This window comes from Vicugna pacos, chromosome 8 (genome assembly GCF_048564905.1).
Source record: "Vicugna pacos chromosome 8, VicPac4, whole genome shotgun sequence".
In the NCBI taxonomy this organism is placed as follows: Eukaryota; Metazoa; Chordata; class Mammalia; order Artiodactyla; family Camelidae; genus Vicugna; species Vicugna pacos.
In genome coordinates this window covers 67,734,245-67,755,399 of record NC_132994.1, presented here as the reverse complement: position 1 = coordinate 67,755,399, position 21,155 = coordinate 67,734,245, and the positions used below count along the sequence as shown (strand labels likewise).

At 42.3% G+C, this 21,155-nt stretch overlaps 1 protein-coding gene across 5 annotated transcripts in view; it reads left to right on the top strand.

The window, feature by feature from the left end:
- Positions 1-21,155, top strand: part of CNKSR3 (CNKSR family member 3) — an 89,237-nt gene that overhangs the window by 48,900 nt on the left and 19,182 nt on the right. For 3 of the 5 annotated variants that reach the window (XM_072966068.1, XM_072966070.1, XM_072966071.1), the window contains exons 2-6: positions 4,849-5,028; positions 10,927-11,129; positions 11,639-11,726; positions 16,960-17,001; positions 19,732-19,851. In XM_072966068.1, coding sequence (XP_072822169.1) covers positions 4,903-5,028; positions 10,927-11,129; positions 11,639-11,726; positions 16,960-17,001; positions 19,732-19,851 — 579 coding nt within the window. In that variant the 5' untranslated portion in view covers positions 4,849-4,902. The remainder of the gene's footprint in view (positions 1-4,848; positions 5,029-10,926; positions 11,130-11,638; positions 11,727-16,959; positions 17,002-19,731; positions 19,852-21,155) is intronic. The other 2 variants (XM_072966072.1, XM_031679925.2) reach the window with 1 other exon arrangement.

The following is a 21,155-nucleotide window of genomic DNA, read 5'->3' as shown; positions in this document are numbered from 1 at the left end:
TCTTTGCAGGAATAGAACTTTGGCTGACTTGGACCTATTGGCTGAGAGCATGGCCTTGTTAAGTCCTTGCCGTGGGCCGTACCTGCTGGGACAGAGGGCGATCTAGTCACTGACTTGATTTTAGTCTCGTACAGGAAATAGGAAGAGAATAGCTCTAGACTTTTTTGCATTGGGGCATCCACTCTCACTGCTTAATCTTTTCACGTTTTAGAGAGATTAATTAATCAAAACCGATTCTTAGTACAGGGTGAGTAGCTCGTTAAAGATTGGAGTTTTATTTTGGGGTTTTATTTCGTTTATACTATTTCTCAATGTGGAAATGACCTCCTTTAACCTTGAAACATTGAAACTTGCAACCAGTATCTTAACTGATATCACAATCAGTAGTTCGTTATCTCTACTCATCTGCATGGGAAAATAAGATCAGGTGACTCGTGCATTGGTATAACATTCATATTTACATGAAGTTCTTTGTCTTTCTTATGCATTCATTTATTTATTTCACAAATGCAGGGGGATAAGCAATGAATAAAAAGGAGACTATTTTCATGATGCTTATGTTCTGATATAAATCCTAACATTTTTAAGTGACAATAATGATAATGGTAAGTTCACAAATCAGGGGCACCCTCCAGGGAAAGTAATAACATGGGCTGTGGAGATTTTGTTTTATCTCCAATTTACTCTGTTCCAGAGGGGGGCTACGTAAGTGTTTGAGAGTTTATGTGTCTCTGTAGTAACTTTTGTTATTGAACACTTAGGAAACTGAGGGCCTGAATAAATTGCTTTTTTAATTGAACAAAATACAAAGAGTGTTACTTGCTTCATAGTGGTCTAAGCGCTTTGTAACTATTAACACTTGATTTTCACTTAAGATCTGGGTAGTAGATAGTATTAGTGTCTCTGTTTGACGAATGAGCCACCTGTGTAACTTGCCCCCGGGCACCCAGGTAGCAAGAAGCATGACTGAGAGTGGAAGTCAGACTCTCAACCACTGCCCTGCTGCTTTCTGATATAAATCGTGGAGTAGTATCTTTGAAATCATAAGATGTTTTCTTTTTTTTCCTTTTTGCCCTTGGGATTTCTTTGAAGGTTTAGGATTGCTTACAGATTTGGGAACCGGAGGATGTCTGGGCCGCCTCTCCCTGTGGCTTCCATTCTATGGGACTCCCTTTTCTTTTAATTCGTGCTTCTTTTCACATGCAATTATGTGTTTAATTTAATTTGTGTAAGTGGATTGTGTTTAATCTAATTTGATTTAATTATGTGTTTCTCTCAGTCCTGCTAGACTTTTTGTAAATTCCTTGAACCAGAGAACTGACAAATAGGTCCATTTGACAAATAGGTTAAAGTGTACAGTGTATTACCAATTCTAAAACCAGGTCATTTGTAAATGGGGATTTCCCCCTCCTTTGTGGAACTGCATAATTGTTTGATTTGGCTTTTTATAAATGTTTAATTGTATTCTAAACAATTGGAAAACTGAACAATTGGCCATCATGTATTGAAATAATGAAACTGAGGACAATACTGTTTAAAAACTAGCATATTCAATATATGTGTCCCTTGATGGGAAAGTCTTCAAGCCACTTTAGAGTCTGTGTTTGGGTAGGTAGCAACATGGAGTTTCTACTTGGTAATTCTCCTATACCTTGGGATCTTTTGATTAGTTGAGGTCAGATCATTTATATGCCTCAGAATTCTCAAAGAGAATCTGGCCTATTTCCAGGGAAATGTTCTTCTGTTTCCTTTATTTCTCTCCAACCATTTGCAACTCTTGTCCTCTCCGGAACGCTCCTCCCACCTCCCATCTCAGCCTTCTTCTCTGTGTCCAAAATATTTCCTTCATGCTCCAAAGCCACTTCTGAAATCCTGTTTCTTCAGTGAAATGTTTCACAGTTCATTAGAAGAGAAACCTGGCCTCGTCTTTATTTCTGCTTGTTACTCAGGGATGAAGTTTAATGAACCTCCGTTGTGCATGGCTCCTTCACTTTAAATTCGATGGACTGGTCTCTTCTGCACATGAGAACTAATCCAAATCTCTCAGTTTGATGGTTGTATTTTGAGCAATGAGCTTGCTTGGCCCAGTAAACGAGCATCTCAGCCCTGCTGGTCATTGGGCCGCGTTCATTTTAGGAAAGAGTTTATCACACGCGGAGGAATATGAAATAAAATGTTATTAGGTTCATATTGGCTTACTAGGGCTGTCAAAACAGAGAACCACAGACGGGGGGGCTGAAACAACAGGAGTTTATTTTCTGGCAATTCTGGAGGCCAGGAGTCTGGGATCATAGTGTTCGCAGGGATGGTTTCTTCGGAGGCCTCTTTCCTTGGTTTGTGGATCCATTCTTGTCCCTGTGCCCCACATGCTCTTCTCTGTGTATGCATCTCCTCTTCTCGTCAGGACACCAGTCACAGTGGATTTGGGTCCAACCATGTGACCTCATTTTAGCTTCATCACTTCTTTAAACATACTCCCTCCAAATACAGTGATGTTCTGAGATACTGCATTAGAACATCACCATATGAATCTTGGGAAGATACAGTTCAACTGTAACAAGGTTTAAGTGTATGATTTAGTTGTCCTAAACTTTTAGGACAAATTGAAACAAAAATTCTCTTTAAAGCTTAAAGGTAGGCAAGGGAAGACAAACTTCTGAAGGAGGGGAGATGGTAGGATATGGGTTTGATCTGGCTTAAAGCTGGCCAAGTGATTTAGGGTAAAACAGTAATTAGTCATTTGTCTGTATTTTCCCAATTTCTTGGATTCAGTGAAATGTGAAGTATCTTCTAAGTACCTCTATGTTTCCATGATTCTGTTTTAGTAACTGTTTTGTAATTTGACCTTTCTGTTTATTTGGGAAGATGCTTGGAGAGGAACTTTTATAATCTCATGTTTGCCGGGTAGAATGCAAAAAGATTAGGGCTGGTGTCAACAGACCTTGATTTGAATTTGAGCTCTTCTGTATTGAGCTGAAGAAGATGGCTAACAAAGTCCTCGGCATCTTACCAGCTCTGTGACTGTGGACAAGTCATGCAACCTCCATGAGTCCTAATTTAGTCATCTATAAAATGGGAGTGTAGTTGCCAAGAGGTTCTCTTTGGCTCTTGGCCCTTGTCACTGTTGTCAACTGCAGATCGGTCCTGCCCCCGAGCAGACAGACGGCCCTGGGTACCCAGGTTGGGTGCCACCCTCCATACCTGCTGACTTGCATGGCCTCCACTGCCTGCCCCACTCACAGGCCATGGGGGCCACTAGTGGCTTGAGGCCATCAAAATGGAGCTGGGTTTGTATCAGTGTCCCCAACCTGCTGCTAGACAGATGTCACTTCAGGGAGGATGGGTTGGTTCCAACTAGCTATCATAAAATTAATTTTTTCTAGCCACCTCTTCCTGTAATTTGGTAGCCCCCAACTTTTATCAGGACATTGTTCCTCTTTCTGTATCTTATCTAGAGGTAAATGGTGAAAGTTTGTGGGGCAGAGGTATGGTTTAGCCTAGCACATGAGAATTTAAAACCCATGGACTTTAGTATTGCCAAAAGTAAGTACTGGACCTACGTCTGCTTCTCCTTGTTCAGAGTATCCACACAGAGAGCTTTTGTGAGGGGTAGATGAAGTGGATGTGCGTGCGTGCGTGAGTGCGTGCATGTGTGTGTGTGTAGGGAACAGCAGCATGCCTTCTACATACTTTGTTCTAGTTATTGAGTTTTCATCCTGTATGTTGGGATTGCATTTATATAAATCTAGCCTTAAAACACTAAGGTGACTTTTAATTATTAGACTTAAATGGATCAGTTGATTCAGTGTAAAATTTTCCAGTAAAACCATTAAAACAGAGACCAGAGAGTTCTCTATACAGGAATAAAGAATCTTAAGTTCTGTTAGGCTTACCTATTTTAATCAGTATATAAAGGCATTAAAATACAACACTGTTGGCAGTTGTATTTGACCTGGAAAAATTCCTGTAAGTTAACCCATTCTACCACTGCTGGTGCCTTCAAAAATTCCCATAACCTAACTCTTTCTCACTGCTAGTACCTTCTCTGTTGGAGTCTGTGTTCGTCAGAACTTTTTCAGTTGCAAGGGACAGAAACTCAACACAGATAAGCTTAAGCTAAAAAGGGAATTTATTTGATTTAAGTACAAAATTCTGGGGTTCAAGTGTCTCTAAGAAGGGTTAGATCCAGGGACATGTAGGATATTATTGGGGCATATTCTTTCTCTCTCTCAATTGGATTTATTTTTCAAAAACTGATTGGAAAAATGACTGCCAGCATCCGCAAAGTTGTGTCTTTATGTCTTCCAACTGGAGAAGAAGAAAGAGTCTTTATCTTCTTATGTTCATATATCAAATATCAGGGAAGATTTTGATTGGTTCTGCTGGAGTCACATGGTCATCCGTGAACCTATAACTGGCTGATGGAGAGAATATTGTGGCCAGTCACTGGGGCAAAGCATCTTGATTGGCAAGTCCACTGGGCTCACGTGGGCTAGGAGAGGGCTGGCGTCCCAGAGGGAGAGTGCTTAGCAGACAGACATGAATGGCGCAGATAACTAGCATCTCAAGTCAGCGGGGGGTTAGTGTTTATTCTTTTAGCCAAAAGGGGATGAGAAGGTAACAGTCAAAATTGTGCTGCATCCCTCTGAACATTTTAAGATGTATATTTAAAATCTGTCTATGAAGAGGAGGACACACGTGAAAGGAGTCCTTCAGGTGGAACACACGTTGTGCAGACAGTCAGAGCACGGAGCATACTTGGCAGTTCCTGAGGTTGATTTAAACGTGGGCAATTTTTTGAGCCACAGAACGAAATGACAGTGATGGACTTTTTTGCTTTCTCGGTAGGGTTGGATGATTGCCTGCAGCAGTACGTCCACAAGTTCGAACGGGAGAAGATAAATGGAGAACAGCTGCTCCAGATTTCCCATCAAGATCTTGAGGAGCTGGGTGTCACTCGGATTGGCCACCAGGAACTTGTGTTGGAGGCTGTGGACCTTCTCTGTGCACTGGTTAGTTCAGGAAAAGGTGATCTGTGCCGTGATGATGATTTTTAGAACCTCATCTTTTAAATCTTCATTGTTTGCGATTTCCTTTATCATTTTCTTAGTGATCCATTGAAGTAAAGCCTGAGCAGAAAATAACCTTGGAAGGGAAGAAAAGAAACATTTTCTAGATAGAGTTGGCAAACTCTGGCCTGCAGGTTAGATCTGGCCTGCTGTCTATTTTTATAAATAAAGTTTTATTGGAACACAGCCACGCACGTTCATCGAAGCGTGATCTGTGGCTGCTTTGTGCCACCGTGGCAGAGTTGGGTGGTGGCATCAGGGACCGTGGAGGCCCCTCAAAGCCTAAAATAGTTGCTATGGTGGCCTTTACAGAGAAAGTGTGCCTTTTCTGGAAAAAATTCTGCATGAGTCTAATTTTCTTCTCTTTTGTAAAGAATAAAAAGATGAACATCATTCCGAATGAATACGTCATCTTCTACGTCGAAACAACAAATGGGTTCTGGTTTGCACGACTGTTTTTGTTACTCTAAAAAGCATTTTCAGGTTTCACAGATAATTTGTGCTATTTCAGTAAGTGATGCTGGTGCTTGAAATAATCACCCTAGGAAATGGTAGCTAGAGGGGAACAAACGTGAACTTGGTTACACTTCGTAGCTGAGTTTGGACTTAAACATGAGTGAGTTAAATCCTGCCAGGTTCTGACTCTTCATTACACTTGTGGCCGTGTGTGTCGCTCTTTTAGGTGTAGACGAAAAACGTCTGTCAGGGCATGGTGCTTATAAACCGGTTGGCACAGGGTGGGAGCCGCGTCAGTCTGTCACGGTGCCACGTGAACGATGCCGTTTCCTAACGGTCAGGATTTGGACACACGCAGCATTCCTGCTGGCTTAGTTCTGCTGTGAACCTGAGCCAGGGGTAGATACAGCGACATCACTGAGAATGGTGGGAAAGAATGTTCCCGGCGATTCTGCCCTTGCTGGTCTGCGTTCTGTTGCTTATATAACACTTGCTGCCTGGTGCGTATTCTTCTTCTTAAAATGGACAGAGCCTTGTCTTCTGCTCTCAGATGCGCTACCCTCGTTTAGGAAAGTAACGGGGAAATTGCTTGTGGTTGATAAATGAGCTGCCACCAGGGAGACGCCATGGCCAAGTGGTGTGAGCGCTGGCCTGGGAGGCTGGGTTTTGCATTTTCATCCTGGCTGTGCTGCACACGCCTGGCTCTGTGACCTCCTGGGAAACGCTGCTGTCTGTTACACTGGAGTCTGTTTTCCCCATTTGTGGAGTGACATTTCCTTAGATGTGGCTGTGTACTAATGTGTACATGTTTCGCCCTGTCCAGAAGACATCTGAGTCCTGTTTATTATTAAAACCGTGTTTTTCGTACAGTAAGACATGTTCGAGTTACTCTCAGTATACTTTCTGGGGACATTGCTTTTTGGTCTTCGCTGATGTTGGAGATTGTCTGTTTCACTTTGTGCTAGGGCTTCGAGGGCAGGTAAAGTACTTTGAAATCCGCAGTGTGTGAGAGGAGGGAGGAGCAAGGATGGAAAGAAGCATGTTGCCTGCGTCCAGTGGGATGATTAACATAACAGCTGTCTCTCTGCTTTTTCCCCTTCCCTACCTCTTAAAATATTCGACTAAAATGAACAAAGCTGAATGGATGCCAGAACCTAAAGCTGTGTTTTATCTCCTACAATTTCCTTCTAATTTCCTCTGTAGACAAAGCTCTGGCCTCAGACTCGTTCTGGACGTGTTTTGGGCAGCAGAGTATCAGTGAACGCGTTTGACAGGAGGGTCACAGGAGGGTTCTTATATGAATGTGCCTCTTCTGGGTTGGGAAAGGTTTTAGAGAGTTTCACTAAAATAACTTTATCCTGGCTATAATCTCTTTAAAAATATTCTTATTGTAATGCATTTATCACTTATACTGTCTGTTTAATTCATTTATACTATATGGATCTTTGTATATATAAATCAGTGATAATCTTTTGTCTTGAACAGTCCTTCCCCTGAACAAGTTAATATATATTTGCTGTTGTCCCCAGAGTTATAGAAGACACTTTAATGTAAACACTTAAGTGGATGTTGATTTTATGATGGAGAGGAAATGAGTAGAATTAGAAGTGAGAGAGGAGGGAGAAAAAAAAAAAAAAAACGCTGGAAAGTTTTGGAAAGCAAAGGGCAGATAGAGTCTCCAAGAACCTAAAACAGGGAACAGCTATTGATGAAGATTCCAAAACTGATGAGCAGATGGACCACAAGTTGCTGGTTCTGGATGGGCAGCAAGGGGAGAAACTGCCTTTTGTGAATATTGACCTTGGCTTTGGAGAGTGACTTGGGTGCAAGGCAGAACCAGAACCACTTCCCAGGATTGAATTCAGGGTTGGAGCCCAGTTTTTCTCCTCCTATCTGGGGCAGAGGGTGACTGGGACAGGCTGCAGAGCTGCTTTTTTCTAGTAACTGTTAGCCACATGTGACTATTTAAATTAAGATTAATTAAAGTGAAATGAAGTTCAGTTCCTTAGGCGCACAGCTACATTTCAAGCGCTCCAGAGCTCCTCGTGGCTGGTGGCTACCATATTTGGGCACTGCAGACAGAGAACATTTTCATCACTGCAGAAAGTCCCGTTGGACAGCATCCGTCTCTAGGGTGGGATGGAGAGCAATAAGGTATAATTGTAAAACCCATTTTCTTAGCCAGATCAACCAGACCCTAGCTTCCTACAGGCCAAGGCAGGGACAGATGTGTTTTTGAGGCTGAAGTAGGCTGAGAAAGTGAACAAAGTTGGAATCAATGCATGTGTTAAGTGATGCCCCCAGGGTGCTTCTGTGCGCCCAGTGCCCCCGAGATGATTCATTGTTCATCATGTATCCAGCCTTGGCAACAATTCGAAAATGTCATCCTTTTTGTTATGGGGGAGAAAACATGCAGGAAGAGGAATCTTTGCTAGCAACTTGTGCTTCACTTGATCTTATTACACCGTGGAGTCTCTTTCTTAGGTTGAAACTTAACTGACCCAAGTCAGTAGGATGGATTTGATCGTGTGTCTGTGACACTCTTTAATCACTATGTGTGTTAGATCTCAGACAAAGCTGGAAGGAACAGGAAAAGAAAGTAGCAGAGGAGTTGTGTAAGATTTGTCCTTTGCTAAAACATGTGCAATTTAAGACAGCAGAGGAAAGAGGAGCTGCCTGTTCCCTTTTCTTGTGTCGTGTCGTTTCTCTGGCCAGACCAGGAAATGGCCCCGATGGCTTATTTCTAATGAAGTGAGATCTTGGTGGAAGGTTTTTAGTCTGTGCATAGATTTTTGGAAACTCATTTTGTTTCTTACTTAGTTTGTATCTTCTTAATACCTTATCTTGAATTAAGCAATTTCTGAAGGAGACAGATTTTAGGGAAAAGATTAGTGAAAATAATCAAATCTGGCCTGAGAAATTATTCATTTGCTGTCTTTCACTGTGGGGCACGTAAGTCAATAATCCTTTCCTGATTATGTTTCTACAGTAGAGGTTCTTTGGAACTAATATAATCAGTTTCTTGTTCTCTTCTTACTGTGGAATGGGGTAGAAGGGGAAGGAATGTTCCTTCTTTATAAAAGTATAATCTATTATAGCTACATCTAGCCGTCCTTCTAGTCCCATTTGTTTTTGATTAAAAAAAAAGGAATCAGAGAAACTGAGTGGAAATGGGAAAGAACCCGTTAATAAGCCACACTCCTTTATTTTAATATTAAAAGTGGCAGGTTTGTAGAAGACGGAGGTTTAAAATTTCTTGTAACACTAAAATACATTTAACCCTTTTTGAGTTCAAGCAATAAATGTCGTGTATGGTAGGTAGCAAAAATTCCAAGTACTTTGTGATGACATTGGCTGTAGAGAGCTGAGTTCCTGCTTTTAGTTCAGAACTCTTGATAAAAGTTGGCAGGCGGAGTACTTAACCGAATAAAGGGACAGTTCCCTTTAATTGCAGTCATAAGTCCTTCCAAGCAAGCTGTGTCATGTGGCCCCTTATCTATTCAGTTGTGGGTCTTCGATTCTCTGATTTTAACAAGCCGTGATGAAAATCCATCTTTTTATTTTTGTCTTCTCAAATGAAGGACAATACCATATTTTGGTCTCTAGAAAATGACTGTGAAAAAAATGAAAGAATATCAGGTTTAGATGGAACATCATTGTTCATACGGGAAGACTCATTTTTGTCAGGAAGTTTACATTTTTTTTTAAAGCTTGCGAAGACAGTTTTCAGTTAATGCATCTGGGAAGTTTTTTTTCTTTATATTTGTTTTTCACTCTTTTCTATCTAGATTTTTAAAAAGTGTTTTTAATTTTACTAAGAAGCAACGTGCCATGTAAATTTAAACTTCACATGAAATCGAATTGAAGTTAGAAATGAGGTCCGGGATGGCTGAAGCCAGCTGAAAGAACTTCTGACACATCAGAGGGGGTGGAACAGGGCAGGACAGAACTTAGGGGGGTTAAGCAGTCTGTTAGTTTGTCCTTGATCCAGAATCACTGGCCACTTTTCTGTTTTCTTGTCTAGTGTCCCTCCTGTTTTCTGCCTTATCACTTTGCCCTTTCTTGGACAGGGAATGTGGAAGGGGGGATATACAGCATCATGATTCAAAGCTCGTGCCCCTGATGCGATTGCCTTGGTTAGAATCCCACCCTTACCACCGAATAGCTGTGTGACTTGGGAGAATTTATTTAGTGTCTCTGTGCCTCAGTTTCCTCGCCTGTAAAATGGGGATAAAGTCATTTCCACCTTCATAGGCTGTTTCCCTGAGAGACTACTTGCCAAGCCCTTAGCAGAGTTTCTGGCATAGAGTAAATATTCAAAAATGTTGGCCGTATATTTATTCCCAATATTTAAATGGGGCTGCGTTCATGCTTTGGGATGCTACTGACACAGTTTAATATACTCCAGAAATATCTTGACTTCCTGTAAAAAAAAATGAGGAAACACCAGCTTAGGACATGTACATGCAATTGAATACTGAAATTCATCACCCCTTCCCCCAGAGTCATCTCAGACTTAAACGTGTTGTTTCCTGGGATTTGTTCTTTATCGGAAAGGGAGTAGTCCAGGGCAATGTCACATGAACTGGGTTTTTTAAAAGCACCCAAGTACGCTGAACATTGTTCAGAGAGAACACTGGTTAGAAACGCACGAGATGGAAGTTACATTTCAGGTGAGCTGGTGTTTAGTCAGTGTCGCTCTGCTTCTGTGTGAGTCTCATCCGATGGAAGTTCCTCTGTTCAGCGACTGCTTTGTGTCTGCTGTGCTGGAAATGCGGCAGTGAGCGGTAAACACAGAGCCCAGCTCTCCCAGACCTCGCATCCCAGTCAGGAAGACAGCAGGAACACGGTGGTTCAGAGGTGACAGCGGCGATGGGCCGAGGAGTGACCTCAGGGGACTTGGCGATGTCTTGAGACGTTTTCTGGTTTTCATAGCTTGGTGGAGGGGGAATGCTACTGATACCTAATGAGAACATTCTACAATCTACCGGAACCCCAGCTCCCGACCCAACCCAAGAACTCCTGGACTTTAAATGTCATTAGGGCCCAGGTTGAGAAACTGCTCTAGGTGGTCCAAAAACCTTGAAGAGGAGGGAATTTTTGAGTTAATTAGGATGTAAGTGATAAGAAAGAGCTGTTTATGCCAAAATTTGTGGGAGGAGCATGTCGAGAAGAGAAACTAGGAAGAACAAAGCTCCTGAGGCAAGAGTGGGCTGTGAGAGGAACTGAGAGAAGGCTGGCATGGCCCACATGGGTGAGATCAACACTGTGGGTAAATCACGTAGGGTTTTGTGGCTGACGTAGGAGTTATTCAAGTTACTTAGGAGGCTTTTGAGTTATTAGGAGAGTTTGGACATTGTTGATTGTTTTGAATTTTTCCCTGTGATTTTGTTTTCCACAGAATTATGGCCTTGAGACCGATAATATGAAGAACTTGGTTTTGAAACTGCGAGCATCTTCCCACGACTTACAGAATTATATAAGTAGCCGGCGGAAAAGTGCAACTTATGATGGGAACACCTCCCATAAGCCCCCCAATGAGTTCCTGACCTCTGTGGTGGAGCTGATAGGTGCTGCCAAGGCCTTGTTAGCTTGGCTGGACCGGTAAGTTAATGGGTGTGTTTTACTGTCCTATCAGAGGAGAGTCTGAGATGCACTGGAAATCTGTGCTTTGCCTTAGAAAATGAACCATTGTCCCTTTCTTGTCCTTGCCAATGGACCTGTCCAGGAGTTCTTGATCAGTGGTTGATTTTAGGGTCCCTTTGGAAGTTACCAAGAACGTGAGTAGTAGGAACAAATGAACAGCAGTTTAGAGAAGAGTTAAAGTTGAGTTTTACTGAAGTGAAACATTCCTGACTGTTCGGTCGTGTGAAGGCTGATAATTGACTTCTGAAGGGACATCAATCCTCTTGGCTCATTTTTTGATGTATTTTTATTTAGAACTTCTGTGTCTCTTTTCTGTCAGATTGGTATCTTGCCTATGACTTGAGAGGAAACAATTATAAAACAATTTAAACTACCTGTTGGATAGCGGTGCTTGTTAACACAGTGTGGGATCCCAGTGGATTCATCCTCTCCACCTTTTTTTTAAGAGAAGTTTTGTTGCTTTCTAGGGCTCCGTTTACAGGGATCACTGATTTCTCAGTAGCGAAGAACAAAATCATTCAGCTTTGCTTGGACCTGACCACTGCAGTCCAGAAGGTCAGTACATCACTGTCACTGTCTAAAAGCTTTTCCCCTTGTTCCCATTCCCTTTCTTCAAAAGGTTTACATGCAGGTGTGAAGTACCATTCTCCCCCCCATCCCTAGGAGAGATGAAAGGCTTTAGATTAGATGCATCATACAGATGGTGTCTGTGAAAAATTACCAATGGCCTTTAGAGCAAAGATTACCTTCTTTTGTTTTAAAATAGCTGTGCTAATAGTCTCGGACTTTTTCTACAGTGTTAGACCACTTCTTTTTTTTTTAAAATAGAAATTCTAGATTAACTCAGTTTCATCAGAATCTTTGTTCTGAGTATGTTACTTTAGCTGCTTCTTAATTTTCTTTTCATTTTGACATTTGCTGGTTGGGTTTACCAGTCAGGATGAGCTAGGTTGTGATGCAGTAACAAACAGTCCCCAAAACCTCAGCAGTTTATCCCTGGATTATCTACATCCAAATGGGGCAGCTAGGGGGATATGCTTTTGTTCTTACTTCAGGATGTAGGCTGATAGAACAACCAGTATCTCAGGTTGCTTGTCCCTGGGGCAGAGGGACAAAGAACCTGGTGATTCTCACGCTGCCAAAGTTCTGGTTTGGAAGTGGCATGTCAACTTCAGGCACAGCTCATTGGCCAGACCTATGCATCTTAGTAAAGGCCGGGAAGATAGTAATTGGCATGGAGCAGACTCTTGTAGAATTGAGTTGAGGCCAGAAAATGTAAGGAAGAGCTTGTCCTTTTTTCACGTCCCACTTGTTCGAAACTTCTGTGATTGCACGTTTGTTTTCACTGCTGATTCGGCAAAAAGTAAAGAACTTCCTTTCCTCAGTTCTAACCATTCCATAAAATAGATGCAGTTCTGAAAAGCCACGTGCTTTCTGGCTGTTCCTGGAACACGAAGAGTGGAGTTTGGCTGTGGTTTAAGGTCCCGTCCTGAGCAGCCCTTGAACTTGAGGCACGTGTGACTTCATCTTGTGCTTTTGAGGCCACGTTCTGAGGAGAGAGCTCAGAGCAACAAAGTGGCTCAGAGTTTTGGCTCTTTTTCATAGTGTATGAAGTAATTTTGACAAAAAGAGCCTGACACTGATTCTGGTACATTCATCATGCAACCACTAAGTGCTGGCATCTGGGATGGATGGTGCCCAGGGATACACGTCCGACCCTGCTTAGAATTAGAAGGGCGCTCACTGGGCATCCCCATCGCACTTGCCCCTGCTTACTGGGCCGCATGGTGCCTGGCACACGATTGACGGTGCTTTTTCAGTGTGTGTTTGAACGAATGAGGTAATGCTTTTGACACGTAAGCAGTTTAACGCAAACTTGAGGGACACAGGGCTATTGTGTTTATTTCTTGTCTCTGTTTTCCTTTCGGCGCTCCTTGAGCATATGCTTCAGGGACAGACAGCCATGGGCTCTCCGCTACCAGGAATTAGCCCTGGGACTTCCAACTAATCTTTTAAAACTTACGAGCCTCAGTTTTCTTATCCATAAAATGTGAATACTAATACATACCTCACCAGATGATTTGTGGGAATTCCTATGTGTTATTGTGGAGTGAGAAAAAAGCAGAAAAAAGTGTAATATGGAGACAGATGGTGGCCAATAAAATTTTAAAATGTGTGTGTACGTGCGTGTGTAATACACACATACATCCAAAAACCTGTATGCAAAGAAATGTGTAAATACAGCAGGCAATTTGGAAGAAAAGTTGGATTTACTTTGGCAGGGAGGGAAGTAGGGAGGGGATGTAGGAGCCAAGCCAAAGAAAACATTTTTTTCATTAACCAAAAGCATGTATGTGACCACATTTATGCATTCATGTAAAATTAAATCTAGAGAAATAAAATATTACAAAAATAGCAATACCTACCTCAAAAGATTGCTATAAAGGTTGAGTGAGATACAACGCATGGAAAGCAGGAAAGCACAGGCCCGACTTGAGAAATTCCATCCTTTAGTGGGAAATATAAAAATCTTGCCTGGTCCTGGTTTTTTGGAACCAAACTTGGTACTTTAAGGAGACAAAGTTAACAAATATGTTGGTATTTCTGGTGTTTTTTAGTTAATTTAAAACTCTGGACAATTTTTAAGCATTAAGACTGGCAGTGTATAAATATATATGGGAATGTTATTATATGAAGTTAGACTGAAAAAACATGTTTCGCTCTCGATGAGCACGTGTTTTCTGTAGAGCTCGAGAACACAGGTGCTTTGGCAAGTGGTATAACATCCGTGCGCACAACTGAAGGATGCTGCACTGTCTTTTCCAATGTGTGGCGTCAAGGCAGCAGCAGGGCCGAATTTGCCGGGATGTCACCCCCTCTTACAACCCGAGGAAGTGCAGTTTTTCTCAAAACTTCTTGACAGAAGATCTTTTGACTCTTGAAGACGAAACCTGTCTTTTCCATTTGTCGCTATGTCTTCTGGGGAATTGAAGGTATCAAAGCTGCGTCTGTTGATTCCTGGTGACCAGGAACATGCCCTCCGTGAGTCTTCATTCTTTGTGTCCCTGTCTGCCAAGAGAGGCATCTGCTTGTCCTTTTTCTACTTCCCGTGTTCCATGCATTGCCGCCTTCCCCTCCTCTTTCGTGTCACGTTCTCTGCATCCTTCCTTCGGATGACAGCGTGTACCTCTCCTGATTAGAAGGACGGCCAGTTGCTGGTTTTTTCCCCGTAAGGAAACTGCACACTTCTTTTCAGCCTGCTTCAGCCAGAGTCCAGGGAGAGAGAGCTTGCGTCCACATTTCAGGCTATAACTTCAGATGAAGGATCCTATGGTGGGGCGGGACTCTGATCTCTGTCCTCCCGAAGTCGCAAGGGCATGAAAGCTGAAATAGTGATGGCAAGAGACTGAATGGCAGTGGCAAGTGTGGAGTTCCCGTGAGGGAAGAGATGTGCGAAGTGAGCAAGAAGGAGCCCGAGAAAACTGCGTGGAAAGAAAGAACACCCCACAGCAGAGGAGGGACAGCTACGAGACCATTTGTTGGGCGCTGGTGGGGTCTCAGGTGTGGACCATGTGCTGGACGTGGGTTACCACATTTTGTTCTAGACAATGCTCTGAGATAGGTTTTATCATCCTCGCTTTACAGAGAAGGAAACTGAAGCATGGAAAGGTTCAGCAGATCGCCCCAGGCTGCTCAGTTAGGAAGAAGGAAGAGCAGCAGAGGGAAGGGGGCACCTGGGAGCTGCCAGGTGGGCTGGCCTGAGCCTGCTGATGCAGGTGACCCGGGACTGTGACAGAGCTCAGCCCTGCTGTCGGGATCCGGGGGCTGACTCGGTTCCAGTACTTTTTTTCCCATTCTGTTGCCTTCACACCAAACAACATGAAGTCAGACCTGCAGCTGCTTCCTGCCAGTAGGAATGGGTGTGGGGACCACGTTCACCGTGGTGGAAGGGAAAAGGCGAGCCTTTCACACGCTGCCTGGGACAATTCAGGGAGGCAGGAGCGCTCCTCTCACCCACTCGCTCCATCACCACAAGGAGATCACTTTCTTGGTGGCTTCTTGGATCCATCAAGGAATCGAGTATGAGGACCCAGGAGGTCCCACATCTACCTTGGCTCCTGGCTCGGGTGTAGGGAGAGGTCTCTGCCTGTGGGCGATCGTCTCGCGGGGATGACAGCCCTCATGTCATTTTGGGATTTGTAACAAAAACCCATAAACACAGAGTATTAGTTTTATTTCTAGCCCGGGACCGTAAGTATTCTATTTTGCTAAAGTTGGCACATATTGAATAATTCTGTCCTTCAGGTGGTGTGAGTAGGGGAGGGGTCCTCACGGTAAGTGATGTTTAGCTCCATGCACAAGGTGAAGGAGGAAGTGCACACTTTTGAGCTGTAGTTCATATTTCACAGAGGTCGCTCCTGTAGTTTAAACTTGTATCAGATTCACGTGTGCAAAAATACATTTTTGAATTTCTTTTTTAAAAGTGTTTTCTCACTTGGCTGCTCTTTTCCTGAATCAGTGTAAATTTGGGGAGCACTGGAGTTAACTATTATTTCCTGCATTTTTACCTAGTAGAGAAAGTTTTTTTAAAAGTTAAGAAGGTGGCAGCGAAAATCTGGTTATAAAATCACATAGTGTAGATTATCATACATTTTTATCTCTACTCCCTAGTGGCAATTAAAAAAATGACCTAAAATGGCCCTTTTTTGGGGGGGGGAGTAGACTAGATTTATTTATTTATTTATGTATTTATTTTAAAGGAGGTACTGGGGATTGAACCCAGGACCTTGTGCATGCTAATAAGTATGTGCTCTACCACTGAGCTACACCCTCCTCCCTAAAATGACTTTTTGATTGAAGTAAAGATTTTTGTTTGACAGTTCCAACGGACATCTTTCATGGACATAAAATAACACACTTTCTTCAGGATGTCTGAGTGTGGGATTATACTTAATGGTGCCACATCTTGCTGCTCTCCCTTTCTTCTGCGTGCACTCTGCCCTGTGGATTGGAATCTTCTGCCGCAGATACGTTCTAGAAGGTTCACTACAAGAGCTGCACGCTGGTGGTTTCACTTTAGCTGCTTTTAGACAGGACGATGGTGATTCCTAAAATCAGCCAACGGGGTTCATATGGTTCCGAGTCTTTTGTTCTTAAGCTGAGTAAATAATGCTTTGCATTCCAGCCCGTGGTTGACTGTCATCAGCAGCATACCTCAAGGCCAGTTTTTTGGCAGCATGTTAATGAATGTTTTGTGGAACCCTTTTCATCTATTAAGGACTGAAATATCTGATTTAATCTCAGTGGTGCTTAAAATAAACGTTGTGGCTAAGTTTACACAAACCCTTCTTTGAAAGCTATTCTTGTGGGCAGCCCCAGAGCTAAAGACGCCTGGCTTGTTGGCTCAGTGCTAGCGCAGCTTGGGGTCACACTGGGGAGTCACCGTCAGCTTTCTTGGACTCTGACTCCTGACTTCCTCCTCTCTGTGCAGTATGGACAGTGGGTGGATTTCAGTTCAGTGATTTTTGTGGGTTTTCTGATTAAATAGTTGGTCAGACAGGTTCCCTGGATGATGAGTGTCCTGAGTCAAGAGAGAGTAGAGCCTTAGGAGGAGAGGAACGCCAGCCCAACTCCTGCTCTGCCCCCTTCTCCAATCCAGGTCTCTCCTGCAGCTGCAGGGTCGGGGGTGGGGCAGGGGCCTCCCAGGGCCCCGGGGAATATCTCGTGAGAGCTAAGCCAACAGTTTTGAAAGCTTTTAGCTCTTACAGTTTTCATTTTCTTTCTTTAGGACTGCCTTGTAGCAGAAATGGAGGAGAAAGTTTTAACTGTTGTAAGTACACCTTCTAAAAGTTACTGTAAAATTCCTTTTCACAAAACAGTGGGAATCACATTAATTAAAGTAAATGTACTGTGGCTGATTACTTCAGGACATGCTTTGAAATATTGGCTTTGGGGATATGAGTCTGTTCACTTAGGTGGAAAGGGAAGAATAAAAATTATTTAATAACAAGACCAAATACTGTGAAAATTCCTGTGCGTAAATTGTGTATATTCGGGGTCTCTGCTTTGCTTTTAATTTTTTCCCTTCTGAACACTTTTAACACTTAAATTGCTAGCTAACCTGTTAATCAGGGTTAAACTGATCTGCAGATTTCATGGTAGGACCATTTTGATTAAAAAAAAATTCTTGGCAAGAACCCTGTGATGGAAGGGAGATGCACTGTGACTGTTTAAAGAGCATTTGGTAACTATTCATCACCGCTTCCTCCCTTTGATATAAGCCAGCCTGTGCTCATTTGATAAGGCCTTCCTCCTACTGATGTTGAGGAATTTAGCAATGAAACTGCTATAAATATATTTTCCATAAATAGGGAGGCTAAACAAATTGGAGGAATGTGAAAAAGTGTCACTTCTTGGATTCTCCCCCTTGGAAAAAAGAAAATCACTCTTTGGAATTTCCTGATTTCCTTGGTTGTTTAATTTTGAAAGGTTAGATGACTCTGATTGGGGGAAATAATCTCAAGTAACCACTGTGATTCCTACATGGAGACCCCTTAACTTGGGTCCTCATGCCTCTAAAATCTTACCCCATCAGTGTTTGGCCTTCAGAGAATGTGAACTATCACTAAAAAGATCGTAGACCTGAATGTCAAATGCAAAGATGCCTAGAAATAACAGGAGAAAATCTAGGTGACCTTGGGATTGGCAATGAGCTTTTAGATACTTGAAAACCATGATCCATGAGAGAAAAATTGATAAGATGACTTCATTAAAATTAAAAACTCTGCTCCATAAATACACTGTTGAGAGAATGAAAAGACAAGCCAGGAACTGGGAGAAACTGTTTTCAAAACACATTATCAGATCAAGGACTTGTATCCAAAATATACAGAGAACTCTTAAGACTCAATAATAAGAAAACAAACAACTTCATAAAAAAAAAATTGGACAAGAGATCTGAACAGATACCTCACCAAAAAAGATACACAGCTGTCAGATAAGTATATGAAAAGATGTGCAACATGTTTCTTTAGAGAGTTGCAAATTAAAATAACAAGGAGGTGCCACTCCCCACCTGTTAGGATAACTAAAATCCAAAATCTGACAACACCAAATGTGGAGCAGAAGGAACTCTCATTCATTGCTGGTGGGAATGCAAAATGGTACAGCCACTTTGGAAGACACGGTAGGTTTTGACAAAACTAAACAGACTCTTACCCTGTGATCCGGCTCTTGTACTCCCAGATATTTACCCAAATCAAAGAAACCTACATCCACAAAAACCTGCGCAGGCTGTTACAGCAGCTTTAATCGTAATTGCTAAAACTTGGAAGCAACCAGGATGTCCTTCAGTAGGTAACCGGATAAACAAACTGGCACATCCAAGCAATGGAACATTGTTCAGCAAGAAAAAGAAATGAGCTGTCAAGCCATGAAAAAATACGGAGGAACCTTAAATGCATATTATTAAGTGAAAGAAGCCAATCTGAGAAGATTATATGCTGTATCATTCTAACTAGTTGACATTCTGGAAAAAGGCAAAACCATAGAGACAGTAAAAAGATCAGTGATGGCCAGGGCTTCATAGTGGGGGAGAGGGGACAGACAAGTAGGTGGAGCAGAGGGGATTTTTAGCCCAGTGACACTCTTCTCTGTGATACTGTAATGGTGAGTATATGATATTACACATTTGTCAAAAGCCATAGAACTGTACACCACAAAGAGTGAACCTTAATGTAAACCAGACTTTAGTTAACTGTAATGTATCACTCTCGGTTCATTGGTTGTAACAAATATACCACAGGAACTGAATGCAAGATGTTAATAATAGCTTGTTATTATTAACTGTATTATAATAATATAACTGTGTTGGAAACTTGTCGGGGTGAGGAAGGAAGTATATAGAATTTCGTACTTTCTGCTCAGTTATTTTTCCTAAAAACTAAAACTGTTTGAAAATGTAAAAATTATTTTAAAAAAGGTGCAGGCAAAAAATATATATATATTTTACCTTGTCAGTATTTGGTTTGTAGAGAATTTGGTTTCCCTAAAAAACCCACCCAGATAGCAGGGAAACCTGATTCTCCCTAACTGCCCAGCCTGTGATCTCCAGTGGCTGTAAACGAGTTAATATAGAAGCTATATTTAAAAAAAAAATCTTAATTAGCCTTTTTTTTTCATCTATGGGGAGTTGTTGATTCGTATCTTTTGCCTATTAATCTAAATGTAACTATTTTTTGTGGGGAGGGTAATTAGGTTTATTTATTTTTAATGAAGGTGCTGGGGATTGAACCCAGGACCTCGTGCATGCTAGGCATGCACTCTACCACTGAGCTGTACCCTCCCCCTAGAAGCTGTATTTTTAAAGCGAGGCTGAAATAGCGACACCGTTCACACACATTGCAAATATGGAGTCGAAGTGCCACGTGTTCATAGAACAGTATCGTCACAATTGCCAGCCAGAGCTTAAGGTGATAGGCAAAGTGTGTTTTTTAAAGATTTAGCTTGAGATAAACTTGGTTGGTGATTGAATCTTCCCTGTTTGCTTCTCCAACTCGAGGTCAAGGTTTTAAATGGCATCTGTGACAAAACAATCCGATCTACCACGGATCCTGTTATGAGCCAGTGTGCGTGTCTGGAGGAGGTTCACCTACCAAACATTAAGCCCGGGGAAGGCCTGGTAAGAATTCTAACAACATTTGTTTATTTTCAAATAGCAACACATCATCATTTATTAAAGTCATTGTGTGTGTGTGTTTTAAAATGATTCCTTGTTGCTGTCACTAGAATTCTGAATAGTAGAATTCAATTAGATTGTTTTCCACCATGTAGTTTGAAGTTTGCCATCCTGAACTCTTGATATGTTTTATATCTTCAAAGAATAAAAATAAATACTGTTTTAAGACTAGACACTCATACCTTGAAAGAATTGTCTGAAACAGTTTTATTTTTAGGACTTAGCAATACAAGGAGGTAGAAAACATTTACACGAAGGAAAGATGATCTCTGGGTACAAGATATCTGCTCTGAAAATCTCTATTAGCACTTCAGATGAATGTGAGGAGAGACTGGTTGAAAGAAATGATTCTTAAAAAAAAAAACTTTGGAAAGATTTCAGAATTAATGCCTGAGTTCTGTAATAACCCGCCCTGAGACTACATAGAGGTAGATACCGAGGTCCATACCTAGGTACCTAGATCTCCCAGTAGCCCATGCGATTTAGGTGCTGGAATTTAAGGGAAGAAACAGTGAAGCTCATGGATGAGCTTAGAGCCTTTGCATCAGACAGAGCTGGCTTTAAACCCCAGCTCTCAAGTAGCTTAACATCTTTGTGTGTCAATTTCCTCATTTGCCAAATGTGAATAGTAAGAACAATAACCCTCACAAGGTTGTTGAATGTATTAAATTAGATGATGCCTGCTGAGCGCCAAAGCTGGACACATAGTCTGTGTGCAGTGATTGGTGGCTGCAGATACTGTTGCAGGTGTTGGTGATCATGATGAGGAGGTGGAGGAGGAGGATGCCTAGTGTGTAGGTAGCTGTGGGGAGATATCAAGGCAGTCCCTGCTCTCAGATAGGAAAACAAAAACCCAAAGTCGACAAGCCCACATTCTCAGTAAGGAGAAATGTACATGCTGAGACTGCTCGGCTGCAGAGTAAATGATGGTTTGTAATAAACAGGGAGGACTTCCTGGAGGTGGGTTTACAGTCAGGTGTTAAAGTGGAGAACTGCCCTGAGTGAGCAGACGTGGAGGGGCCGTTTCAGATGGTGAAATTGTTCTAGCGCAGCTCTGGGAAGAGGAGTACCGTGTTGGGGGAGAAGCCGACGACTCCGCCCGTGAAAGCGACAGGAAAGGAGGGGAGGGGGCACAACCTTGGAGGCGTTAGTGTTGTACGAGATTCTCATCTCAGTGCTGCAGGTTGCTGAGCAGGCAAGTTCAGGGTCAAAAATCTGTGATTACAGTACTAGTACCAGCAACTACT